The sequence below is a fragment of the Lepidochelys olivacea genome, assembly GCF_965140295.1.
Source record: "Lepidochelys olivacea isolate rLepOli2 genome assembly, chromosome: 1".
NCBI lineage: Eukaryota > Metazoa > Chordata > Testudines > Cheloniidae > Lepidochelys > Lepidochelys olivacea.
In genome coordinates, this window is record NC_140411.1 from 119,976,498 (window position 1) to 119,989,635 (window position 13,138).

The 13,138-nt window shown below is 40.3% G+C and overlaps 1 protein-coding gene across 1 annotated transcript; it reads right to left on the reverse strand.

Moving 5' to 3' along the window:
* Window positions 1-3,105: 3,105 nt before the first annotated feature.
* Window positions 3,106-12,318, reverse strand: NMS (neuromedin S). The gene is made up of 11 exons (XM_084617553.1): window positions 12,199-12,318; window positions 10,943-10,998; window positions 10,194-10,241; window positions 9,639-9,698; window positions 9,520-9,546; window positions 9,377-9,430; window positions 7,644-7,718; window positions 6,598-6,633; window positions 6,160-6,201; window positions 5,115-5,164; window positions 3,106-3,180 (listed from the first exon to the last, which is right to left on the reverse strand). The coding sequence occupies exons 1-10, from the start codon at window positions 12,269-12,271 to the stop codon at window positions 5,126-5,128; spliced, it is 510 nt and encodes a 169-aa protein (XP_084473679.1). The 5' UTR covers window positions 12,272-12,318; the 3' UTR covers window positions 3,106-3,180; window positions 5,115-5,125.
* Between the last annotated feature and the right edge of the window lie 820 nt (window positions 12,319-13,138).

The window sequence follows — 13,138 nt, forward strand, 5'->3', positions numbered from 1 at the left end:
GGCAGACCTCTTTTAAAAACATGCTTGTTTGGAACCTAGAAATTGCCATACCAGCTCTGATCCTTGTAGCCCCGTATCCAGTCTCTGTACCAGGAGCTTAAAATGAAGGTGCAAGCAATTCCATAGTGAACAAATATGGAATAACCTGGCCATAAGAGAATTTTCTTCCTAACCTCTGTCATTTAGTGGTTTGTGCATAACTTGAAGCATGAGTTATTGTTATATATCTTGAATCTATTGAATAATAGTTGATGTTCTCATCATAAATACCTAATATATTGTAATGCTACTAAACTCATGTCTCTGGCAATGAATTGCACAGATTAATTAGGTGTTGTATAAAAATAGTTTATTTTTACTTTCTTAAATGTGTTGCCTCTCAATTTAATCAAATGTCTTGCTTTGTTCTCTTATTATGGGACCATAAATAGGGACACCAAATTTATTATCTCTACACCATTCATTATTTTTCAGTATTTCTACCATCTCCCTTCTTATTTGTCTCTTCTCTTACCAAAAGAGGACCAATGGTTTCAGTCTGTCTCCCTACGAAATCTTTCTATGCTTCTGATCATTTTGATCACAAGTGTCTGAAGCCCTTTTATTTCTGTTACATCTTTTGTCAGCAAGGATGACCAGAAATGAACACAATATTCTAACTGAAGGTGAAATATTAATTTAAGTCATGGAATTTTAATATTCCCTCCTTCTCCTCACATTTCCTTTGGTATATTTGCTTTTTTGATTGTCACTGTTCAGAGAGCAAAGGTTTTCATTGGGCAGTCCACAGAAATTTTCCCTGGGTGGTTACAGTTAATTTAGAATTGTATATGAGTAGTTCAAATGATCCTTTCAAATGTGAATTACCATGGATTTGTCAACAATCAGTTTGATTTGGGGCCAGAAGGAATCATTCGATCTAGTCTGATGTCTTCTATAACGTGGGCCAGGGAACTTCATTCAATTACTCCTTTATTAAACTCAAAAATTTGTGTTTGGCTAAAGTGTATTTTATTCAGAAAGGCAAAGATTTGAAGACATGGAGAATCCACCACTTGCCTTGGTGGTTTCTTCTAATGGTTAATCACCCTCACTGTTAAAAATGTCTGCCTTATTTCTAATCTGAATTTGTCTGGATTCAGTTTCCAGCCATTGGTTCTTGTTATGCCTTTCTCTACTAGATTAAAGAGCCTTTTAATACCTGATAGTTTCTCCCCATGAAAGTACTGGTACACTGTGATCAAGTAACGACATATTTTAATATTATGCATACAATTCATCTAGCATTGTAGTCCCTCTCAACTCTAGTTCTGACTATTTCTCAGGGCACAAATACCACAAGCTGCTGGACAGACCCAAAAGACCATGACTTCAATGGAACATTCAGATGTTCAGCACTGCAATGCTGTCTGATTGAGAATGACCCGTTGTATTTTTGTTCTACAGTTGCAACAAATCTTATACAAAGTGTATCATGTAAAGTGTCAATGAAAAAGTCTATCAAATATCATTATGCTGGTTAAATCCATGTATCCTCACTCTAGCTGAAGTTTTGAATATTGGTTATATATCTGTATCTCAAATGTGTTTGTTCCTGCAGTAACACCTAGAAGGTCCTTTACATCCAGTCTTCCCAGCCCATTGTGAATGGCCTATTCAAGATTGATTAAGAAGAATCAGTTTTCCAGACACCTCTTCCTTTGGATGCATCAGCAAGAATATGGTCAATGGCTGTCCCTCTGAGTCTTTAAAGCATGTAAGGACATGTGATATGCTCATGTGACTCCTGGACTCCATTTTAGCTCAATAACTTTTCCACAAAAAGAGATGGTAAATTTCCAGGCACATGGCAGAGGATATAAAAGGCCTCCAAGATATCTTCACTTTGCCTCTTTCCTGCCCTGATTCTCTGATTTACAACTAAAAGGGGCCTTTTGAACTATGGAATGAGGGCCTTCCAATCTTTTGGAAGTTACCAGAGAGACTTTACAAGCTAGCAGACTATTCCATCACTGCTACAAACCTGATATAAGGACTTTGCAATTATGTGTATGCATATGATCTATTAACCATCTATAAGTCTCTCCTTCTTGCTTTTTATTATTAAACCTTTAGATTTTAGTTACTAAAGGATTAGCAGTAGTGTGATTATTGGATAAGATCTGCGTTATATATTGACCTGGCTTTGTGGATGATCTCTTGGGATTAGAAGGACCCTATATTTAATTAAATTGGTTTTCAGTAACCACTCATCATAGAGTCCAGTGTCTAGATGGTGAGACAAGGGCTGGAAGGCCTAAGGAGACTGCACCTCTGGCTTCTTGTTAACCAGTGTGATGAGACAGAAGTTTGCTATTGTTACTGGCTTGGTATAATCTAATGATAGAATAACCACCAGTTTGAGGTGAGTCTGCCCTATTTCTCAGCAGTTTATCCTGAATCTTGTATTCTTAGCTGTGACCTACTGAGGCACAGGGACAAGCACATCTCATAATTTGGTCCCTGATGTATTTTTTATGATGCCTAGCAGGGGAAGGGTGGAAAAGGTAGACCACAGTTTCCATTTTGGCAAATTGTTTGGGTCAGATACTGTCAGTCAATAACAATTGTCGTTGATTAGTGACACTCAAAGTAGATGATTTGAACCTATCAGTTATCATGATCCGCCTTTTGTTCTTGTTTTGGAGAAGATAATTCAGTTATGAAAGTGATGTTGTGCTGTGCAATTTGCGGTAGAGCAATGTGTACCTCAAATCCTAAACAAAACACACTGCATAGTCATAAAAAGGGCATGTTGATCATGTATAATTCTAACAGAGGTCATCTACATAAAAAGATGATAGAGGAAACATTTTGAGAATGGTTCTTCATTGTATTACCTTAATAAATTTGATTTGGTTCCTGTAAATAAAGAACTCTATTTTGGAGCCAGACAAAGGACTGTAACATAAAGAAGGCTGATAACTGCTCAGTGACCACAAGTGTGTGTAACTTGACAAAGAAAAGATGTAAAGAAGTACAAAATAATTAATGACTGCAAATTTATTATGGAACAGTAGCCTCTAGTCAAATGAGTCACTTAAAACAATAGACACATAGTCCAACAGGATTGTTTTTCTTTGTATAAATCAAGTCTTCAAGCTGTTAAGTCAACCCATGAGCTTCATATTCCATGGAATTCTGAAAGAAATTAGCACAAATTAGGACTATACTTTGTGATGAGCTCTTAAGTGATGTACTGAAAAAATTCAGTTCTGTATGTCATTCCATCCCAAAGCTAGAAATATAATGGCACAAAATTTTAGCCCCTGCAAGTAATAGTCGATGAACCTCAAAAAGTTTGAATAATTATCCAGAGTCTAGGATGCTTATCTGAACATGTGAAGTCTTTCACTCACACTATGAATCCTTCCTCCCTACACACTTTTTTCCTTCATCACCAAGGTCTACCACCGTCTCGGAGGCCTTCTTCTTGAAGGCTGGGAGCATAGTGTTTATCTTGCAGCCCAGTAAGCTGACCCTTTAGAAGACACACTGCCCAGTGGGTGAAAACTTAAAGGAGGCACAGCAGTAAGGCACACTTTAGTCCATACAGTAACACTTGAGTGGGGTTTATTTGTTGCCATAAGCCTTCTGTTGGCCCTGGCATAGGGTGACTTTCACCCAGAGTGTTTCAACATATTTTACACTAACCATGGTTAGAATTATTTTGCCAAAAAGTTCTAGGCATGGTCATTCCACATCTCTCCATTGATCGGCTAGTGCAGTGGTTCCCAAACTAGGGGCACTGCTTGTTCAGGGAAAGCTCTTGGCGGGCCAGGCCGGTTTGTTTACCTGCCGTATCCTCAGGTTCAGCCGATCACAGCTCCCAGTGGCCGCGGTTCTCTGTTCAGGCCTATGGGGAGCTGCGGGAAGGCCAGCCAGCATGTCCCTCAGCCTGCACTGCTTCCCGCAGCTCCCATTGGCCGAGGGACATGCTGGCTGCCCTTCCCGCAGCTCCCCATTGGCCTGGAGTGGTGAATTGCGGCCAGTGGGAGATGTGATCGGCCAAACCGGCGAACGTGGCAGGTAAAAACTGGCCCGGCCTGCCGGGGCTTTCCCTGAACAAGTGGCACCCCTAGTTTGGGAACCACTAGCATATTCATGGCTTGTTCCTTCCTTAAATGGTTTAATATCAAAAATATATTTTTGTAGATTTTTTTTTGTTGTTGCTGTCATTCTAGTCACCATCCTTTCCTATCACGAGCTTTATCCCTTGCAGTGGAAGCAGATAATTCACAAACAGAAAATAGTGACCCTTTCTTTTGAAAAGTTCAGAAGGGTTGGGAGAGGATGGGGGAGGGGAAAAGAGCATGTGGTTTCCTGTATAGACAAATATCTACTTAATTTACCATTAAAATCTAATCATGACTTTAATAGAACAATCAAGATGTGAACACACTGAAGCTGAGTGAGCACATATTATTATAACCCATTATCTTTCGTCACACACACACCCCTATTGTTTGTTGTTTTTCATCTAAAATTAGGTCCCAATCCTGATGTCAATGGAACTCCATATGAGTGCAAGGATCCATGTTAGTGGGTTCTGATGTAGGATCAGGTGGTTCTGGATTATAAACATTTCAGGACCGAGATCTTGTCTTTATATTTATCTCTGTGGAGCACCTCACATGCTTTTGGGTGTTGTGTAAATAACAGTATTTCCAAGTTTGGAATAGTATTGTACTTGTAAATAACAGTACTGTAAATAACAGTATTTCCAAGTTTTTTATAAAGTGGGCTCATTATAACTTTAATGCTCTGTCAATGAAGTAATAATACAAGCATAAAACAAATGTTTTATGCTTGTATTACTACCTCTTTGACAGAGCATTAAAGTTATAATGAGCCCACTTTATAAAAAAAAATTCAACTTAATTAGCTTGTTTACAGTATATATATATAAGACCCCCTGATCCTTCAAGTGGTTCTGTGCAGACAGACACCTGTCCCTGTGCAGAGCAGTTAGCAGTAAAGGGGCTTAGGCATGTAACAAATTATTTCTAAATAACACTTTCTCTGTCAAAGATTATTATTTGTTGAGTAAACAGAATGAAGCCTTTTAAAATCACCTTTCAGAGGCCTACTCACCACCGTCTTCGATAGTTCTTCCATTTCTAGGCTGAAAATGTAATTAAATAATCATATTGAGGTTAGACAAGTAAACGCAGCAAGGGATGACTCCCATAGTGCATTTAGGAAACTCATAAAATCTTGTTCCAAATTTACCACACATGGGTGATGGGTCTTGAGTGGAAATAGGGCTTATCTATGGGGTGGGTGAATTCCTACAGCCTGTAACGTCTTCAGTCAGCCTCTGGACAGCTGAAGAATCTGATTAATTTTTCATGCAGCAACTTGGCCCCAATCAACAAGATACATAAGCATATGCCTAACTCTGATCATGTGCGTCATTCCACTGGTATCACTTGGAATACTGACCTGGTTAGAAGCTAGGCACATTTTTAAGTATCCTGATAAACTAGGGCCCAGGTTATAGTCAGGGCCTCTTTTGAACTGATTTTTCTGGCTGTGTTGCTAGAGGCGTGTGAAAAATATTTTGCCCAGGTCAACATAGTGTGTCACTAGCTGAATCTGGGTTAGAACAGGATCAGCAAGACACTTACTTGGGGCAAAGATCCAACAGTCACAATGAGAAATAAATTAACCACAGATTATTTTCATAATTTCTATTTTTTTTTCTCCGTTGTGCACGGAGTGTGGTAATCGGATCATTTAGTCAGAGCACTGCTAACACTTATGTTTTTCTGCTGAATTTAGGGCCGGTGCACTAGTCAGTCTAATAGGAAATAAACACTTGGCCCAAACCCTATCTCTAGGTAGAACAGCTCAAGGCCTAACATTTTACTGGTCACCCCTGTGCAACAGAAAGTTTTAATCCATTACTGCCCAGGATTTCACAGTTGTATAGACCTTTTATTCTAACCCCAGCACCACATTGACTCCCTAAGCTTTTCAAGCAATGACTTTAGACGGCAGCGTCTATAGAATACCAGGCAAGAATTTTTAGATGTAAACAGGTTTATATTGTTTTCTATGGATACATGAAATTGTATACGATTCAAAATTGTAAAAAGGAAAAGACAAATCTGATACCCTGAAAAGAAAAAAAGGCCGTCCCATGGTACCAGCACTATCCTGTAAAATAAAACACAACCCATTAATAAAATATTTGTAAACTATCGTATGGCTATATTGACAAGTCTCTGTGTCATTGTCAGAGCTGTTGTCATCAGTAATGCAGGAGCCTTTTCAGCAGTGTGCAAATAACTAGATACTAATAGTCCCCAGTGCCCTTTCACCTGAACTACCAATTAAACATTAACACCCAGAGGGCATTGTCAAGAACCATCCATTTTGTCTGATGTAAATATGTGAAAATACCATAATTAAATATGATGTTGCATGGGCTCTAGAAAATAGCTTGAAGGCCGGTTTAGAAGTGATTGATTATCTCTCAGAAGCAGCTTGTGAGCTAGCTCTGAGCAACTGTGGTCTCCGATTTTTAAAAAAATCGAAATTAAGTTAACGTACCTTCTTTATAAACTCTGCAGCAGCAATTTGTGGTTCCTGTAAGGTGATAGCGCGTATCAGTTTTAACATATCCGCCTGGTCATGGGATTTTCATAATCCTCTAGTACAGGTTAAGTACATCGCTCCAATCCATTTGTTTTTTGGAAGTGAGAATTTTAAACACAAATCAGATAGTTACAGGAAATCTAGAAGCAACTTAAAATTTTCTGCCTTTATTTTAAGTATTACTTTAACTGATTTCAAGGTAAATACATTCTTGTCACTGAAATTCAAATTAGACACTCATGCTCTTGAGAACAATGCAGTGCTTGAACTGAAGGGAACATAAGGAACAGCATTCACCAGGATTCAAAGTAATATTGATTTTTCTTGCCTTGTTGAAATGAGGTTGGTTCCCCATCATTAAGATTGCCACTGATTTTATTTTAAATCCAGTCTGGGTTGCTGCTGCTAAAATCAGCTCATGCTGTACTTATTTTTCAGAAGGTAGCTCATTGTGGGACCAATCTTGCACCACTGAAGTCAATGCAAGTTTTGCCATTGACTTTAGCAGCAGCAAGGTCAAGCCCGGTGTTGATGAAGGCTCTGATTCTTCAATCTGATCTGCAAGGACAACCCCTTGTACAGCCCCACTGGCTTTGACTGGACCTTAAATGGAAAAGACCCTTTTAATAGCATCAGCAGAGATCAGTGACAGCAGCAGCTGCACCAGTGATTGGATTTAATTATCAGGCACAAGATTTAAAGATGAGTAAGTAAAATGGAAGATGAGAGCAAAGGTGTAAAAATAAAGGAGGAGAGGGGCCGGAAAATGGGGAACAGACAGTGAGAGGAAGAAAGGGGAAGAAGAGGTTGAAAAGGGAAGGAATGTAAATTTAAAAAAGGAAAAAATAGAGAAGGAAAGAGGAGAGCTAGGGACAGGATATAAAGCAAGGGGATTTTCCTTTGTTAGATGTTCAAGGTTCGAACATTAAGACAATGATTTATAAAACAACTGAAATTAACATTTAGTGCCATAAAATACTATGGAAGAAACAAGTGCATACAGGATCAAGGAATCTTTTCATTCTTCTCTCAGAGAGCTTTGAAGCAAGGCGCATTAAAGGATGCACAGGGGAAGACTACAACAAAGAGAGATTGTGAACACTAGTTTTATATTAAGATGATCAATGAGACACAAAACATTCAAACATAGTCACTGACTAAAAGTTTTTGATAGCCTGCAGCTTCAAAAATCAGACTTATTTATAATACAAGTTAATTAATTTTAGTGCAGAATCACTGCAAAACATGAGCTTCTTGACAGAGCTTTGTAATAATCATATGTTGAATTTTTCAAAGGAATCTAGTCGAGAGAGGGACCTAAATTCAATGAGATGTGCGTGCTCCCTTGGGCTCCTTTGAAAACCCCAGCTGTAAAGTTTACACAAAAATTGGAGGGAGAAACTAAACTCTCTACCCAGCTCTTTCAGGTGACTTTAAGAAACGCTACACGTTTTGGGTGAAATCCTGGGCATTTTGCCATTGACTTCAGTGGGCAAAGATGTCATCCCTTGCGTTAAGATATAATCTTAATGCCTTAATCAAACTCTAATCCACATGATACCCCACAAATTCATAGGACCATGTAAAAGGAGGATCTATGCAATAAGAAATGGCATTTTATGCTAAGGCTGAACTTAGCCCATAGTTCCCAGGGTGTTGGGGAAAGTTCAGGTGGGCCAGAGACAGGGAGATTCATATCATAATAGATCTGTGAAGCTGGACAAAAGTTTAGAGTTTGCAAGAATCTCTCCTCCACACCTCAGAGCTGGACCTAATCCTGGTGCTGAGCCATTCTTATAGATTCTGATAAGGCCCCAAATAGACCACATTTTGGAAACCTGGCCACAAACTGCTATGTGGCAAAGGTCAGTTACATCGCTTGGAAAGCTGCAATGTGGGTCATCTTCCAGGCCTCAAGAATGATCAGATAGGGTGAAATCTTGGATCCACTGAAGTCAACTGCAAAACTACCATTGACTTCAATGGGATCAGGATTCCACCCATAATTTCTAGCTGACTTTGGAAAACCCCTAATCAGCATTTTGCGGGTTTGTGGTTTAGCTAACATTGTAGTAAATATATTTACTACACAGTCAAGGTCTAAAAGGTGTTTGTTTGGATTTTATTTTGTTTTGCTTTTGTTTGGGGGGAGGGCTGTACAATTAGAATACAATGTAAATATTGTACTGCTTTTTTATTCAAATGTTTCAAACAAATGTGCTCAGAATTAGAAGCTAAAGAAACTGACAAGTATAGAAAAGATAGAGAAGCACCTTTTTAAAACACTTCCTGTAATTATTTTAAAGTCATTGCACGTGATCTGAGTAAACTGATTGTCTGAAACTCGATAATCATGGTGCATTTTATCCTTTTCTGACTAACGTCATTCAGATATAAACAGGGTTCAAAGAGCTCTGTAATTTTGTGAGTAAAGCTCTTGAATAGCTAGCATTAACCAAAAAAGTGCACTAGGAAAAAATGGCTTTGGAGCTGATCCTTACGTTGGCTGTAATCAACATGAGTTGAGGGCCTCAGTATCTCACAGGCCTGAACTTTTATAGATAATTGAATAAGGTACTTAAGCATGTAAGACACCCCCACTGAAATGAATGAGTCTACTCACATGCTTAAAGTTAGGCATCTGCATAAGTACATTGCTGAATCATAGACTTAGTAAGCATCTTGTTCACACATTTACGCTATGCAAAAGTGATGATTATGTTAAAATACTGACCCCGGTTTTAAGTGGATATGTTGGTTCTTGAACTCTGGAGTAGTGAAATAAAAACTGCATAAAAAGAGCAATTTTAGTATATAGCCTTATCAAATCTAAGAGTTGAAGTTATGCATATATTACTAAGATGGAGAAATACTTACTCTTTTATATATGTCCCCGCTGTTTTCCTAGTAAAGATAATGATGATAGTCAAACTCTATTTGGTTAGACAAAATGTTGGGAAAGTTTTCTTCAAGGAAAGAAAATCTTTAGACCTTACCTCATCTATCTGCATGCTACTAAAAATAGCGTTACAAAGATCCATTGCTTTACTGGAGATCTAAAAGAAAAATAGTTTTTTAAACATACATTCATTTATGGTATGTTTTGTACATGACTTTTGAGGTAAGAAGCCTGATTTTCATCTCACAACAGCTTAAACCAGGAGTAATTCTACTGAAGCCAATGGCATTATTCCCGAGTAAATCTTACTGCAGCTACCAGATATAAAAAATTATATTTTCTATATTTTTTACATTATATTTTCTATCAGGAAAAAGTTGATAGTATATTAATTATGTCAGCATAATCCTATGCGGCATACAAAACAAATAGTATCATTTAGTGAAATTCGGTTGCATGAGAAAATAGAACATAAGCCAGCAGAACCACCTACCCCATTACAGCTGAGTATTCAACTCCTTGGAGGAGACGGAAGAGACATTTCTTTTTATCTTTTCAGATCATTTTAATGTGAACTAAGTTTAATTGTTATGGAATAGCCAATGTACCTGGAAGAGTAGAGTCACTTCAATACATTGTTAAATCAGTTTACCTGGGGTTGATTAGACAGTTCTGTCCACTGACTGAAACACAGCGCCAGCTTAAAAATAAAGATTAGACATTAAGGTCAGTTATACACTTAAACCCCTGTTTTAGCCTGAGAAACTTTAGCTTTAGTAATATTCTATCAAGGCCTTTCCCGGCTCAGATATCTTACTCTTAATGTGTATATTTTGTTAAAATGGGCAGCAAAAGGTTGCTTTAGGGACATACACTAACCGGGAGGTGATCAAGTGGACTTTCCCGCATTTCATGTTACTGTTAATTCATTGGTTTATCAATTCAACCTCAACTGTAACCTAGACTTGATCATTGCATTGTCTGATATTTTCAATTAGTTTAGGGAAAGTGTAAGTAAATTAGTCAGCAGTAGATTTGTTTAGTGTCCTATTTGCTTGTTTATTCTCTTAGTAAAACCCATGTAAGTACTACCAAACTTGTTTCTCTCTGAGGATTGCAGCATAGCCAATGACCTACAAAAGGCACAGGTGAGCCCCTAGACCCACTCCTGAATTGACCCCCATTAGTCTTCCACTCTGCAGATGTATGTGTGTGTTTTGTTGGAATGGGAGCAAAGGGTTTTTAATAATGCCCCCTTAGCCACTGACTAACCGGAAAAGGATGGAGCCTGTCCGGGGTTTCTCATCCCCTAATGGTAATTCAGCCGCGTTTCAGAGCGCCCTGCCCTGTCATGAACATGCTTCCAGTTTATGACTGCCACGTAATGGAAACGTTTCCTACCTCTCTTTTAGGAACCTCTGGCGCATCCATAGAGCGGGAGACAGGCTGAGGAAACCCTGTTGAGATAAAGCATTCACAGATATACTCTCCACTAGAAGGGGGTGACCGTGCCCTGCATTTGAAAGCTGCCTCAGTACAAATTCAGGGAGCGGGTTCTCCAAGACCACGAGGAAGCTGTACCCGGCCAACAGCTCGGGTACAAATGAAACCTGACCAGGGTTAAAACACTGAGCCAGCGGGTTTAGCAGAGATGCTCAGCTTCGTCCTCTTTAAAAATATTTTTCAACAAAGCAAAAAAAAAAAAAAAAAAAAGTATCCTTCCAATGTGAAACCCTAGAGCACAAAAATAACCCAACCCCCCCCCGCTCCTCGCCTGGCCCGGCCTCTGACATTGCCGATCTAGATGTCGGGCTGGGCAGCCCCCACGCCTATCGGCTGTGTACACACACACTCGGGCGCCCCGACCCGCTCCCGGGATGCGCTGTGCGGCCGAGTCCCCCGGTCCTCTGGGCCGGCCACACCGGCGGGGTCCCGGGCGCGCAGCCGAGAGCAGGTCCCCCCCCTTCAGCACCCTGGACAGAGGCGCCGGCGGAGGAGGCAGTCCCCAGCCTTCTCTTCCCCAAACTTTCCCTGCTCGCTTTCGCCTCTTGCCCAGCCCTGGCACGGACAGCTGGTGTCAATGGGGGCAGCTCCGCTGAGCTGGGGCGGACTCCAGCTGAGGCTCTGGTCCCAGAGCTATATTCATTCCCTCTTTGCCCACCATTCCCTCGGGGCTTAGTGAAAATGTCCCTTTCTCATGTTCAAGTCGCTTTTATAAGAACCTATTGTGCACCTACTAACAGTGCCCCCCCGTTCATCAAGCATCCCCTGTCTCTCCCTGGTAAGGGGCATGCCACCCAGCCCCCTCCTGCCCTGCCCACTTCAAACGAGAACTTAAAAACCCGCTCCGGTCTTTTGCTGCTGCTGGTTTTGGAGGAAGGACGCCGATAGCCATGTCCTTTGTTTAAACTATCTGCCGCCTTCAGCTCCTTTCAAGCGCTTGATGTTAGAGACCAGGTTCAGGGCAGTCTGGAACAACTGCTCTCCCAGTCTGAAGCGAGCCTAGCTTCTCCCAACTACAAAGCAGAGCCGGGGGTGTGAGGGAGGGAGAGAGGAATGAGTTACGCTTTCTGTATTAGTCCCTGATCGAGTGACTATTCTTTATCCACATCGATCAGGTACGTAGGAGGCAGTTATGGGGAGAGATCGGGTCTTACCTGGGGTGAACTGTAGAGCACAGAAGCAGTAGAGAGCGAAGATCCAAGGGAAGGGAGAAGGGCGCTGTTTCATTTTCAGCCACCTGTTCCTTCGAGCTGGAGACAGACTTTGGTTGTTTTCCCAGGACCTGAGCATTTCACATCAGACTTCAGATGGCAGGGAGGATGCTCAGCCTGTGGACTACTGGCCCAAACTGGAGAGGTGTATTTGTAACAAGTTGTATCCCATTGCAAGGGGAGCCAATCAGCACTTTGCATGGGCCTTGTTTTCTCAGTCATACGTGTCACGCTGTGCTTTTATTTATGCAGCAATATCTCTCAAATCAAAGCTCTCTGCAAGGCGACCTCAGCCAGTAGTCAAGGCTCCAAGAACACAGAATGGAGAAGTCTGGAATCCGCATTGCCCCCCTCTGTATAAAGGAGGCTTTATAGGAAAACTGCTCTCATGCAAACAGGCTGTACTACATACATTACTGCTGCATCACAAACATCTTCTCATCATTACATGCAAACTGGCCTGTCTACTGCAGAATCAGAGTTCAGTGAAAGTTTGCTAGGAAAAGTAAACTACAATCATTCTGCAGTTCTTTGATTAATTTTTTAATAAGACTTTAAAAATTTCATAAAACCTAGGCATGAAATAGCTATGGATGCAAGTGATGGCCTCCTTAATAAAACTGACAAGACAATAATTGTCTTATATAAAATTTCCCATTCTTTTAAATGAAAAAGCAGACTTTATTTTCCAGGGTGTCACAAGTAGAAATATTTTCCAGGGATTATTAAATCAGAGTGTACAACAGTCTCTTCTATTTTAAGGGAGTGTAGTCCTTTACAAGTGGGTATAAAATGCTACCATTCTGATGTAGTAGTGGTTTACACCCATCCTGCACTCCATGTGCAAGGTAACTATATGAGGCGCAAGGTGGTGGAGAACCAA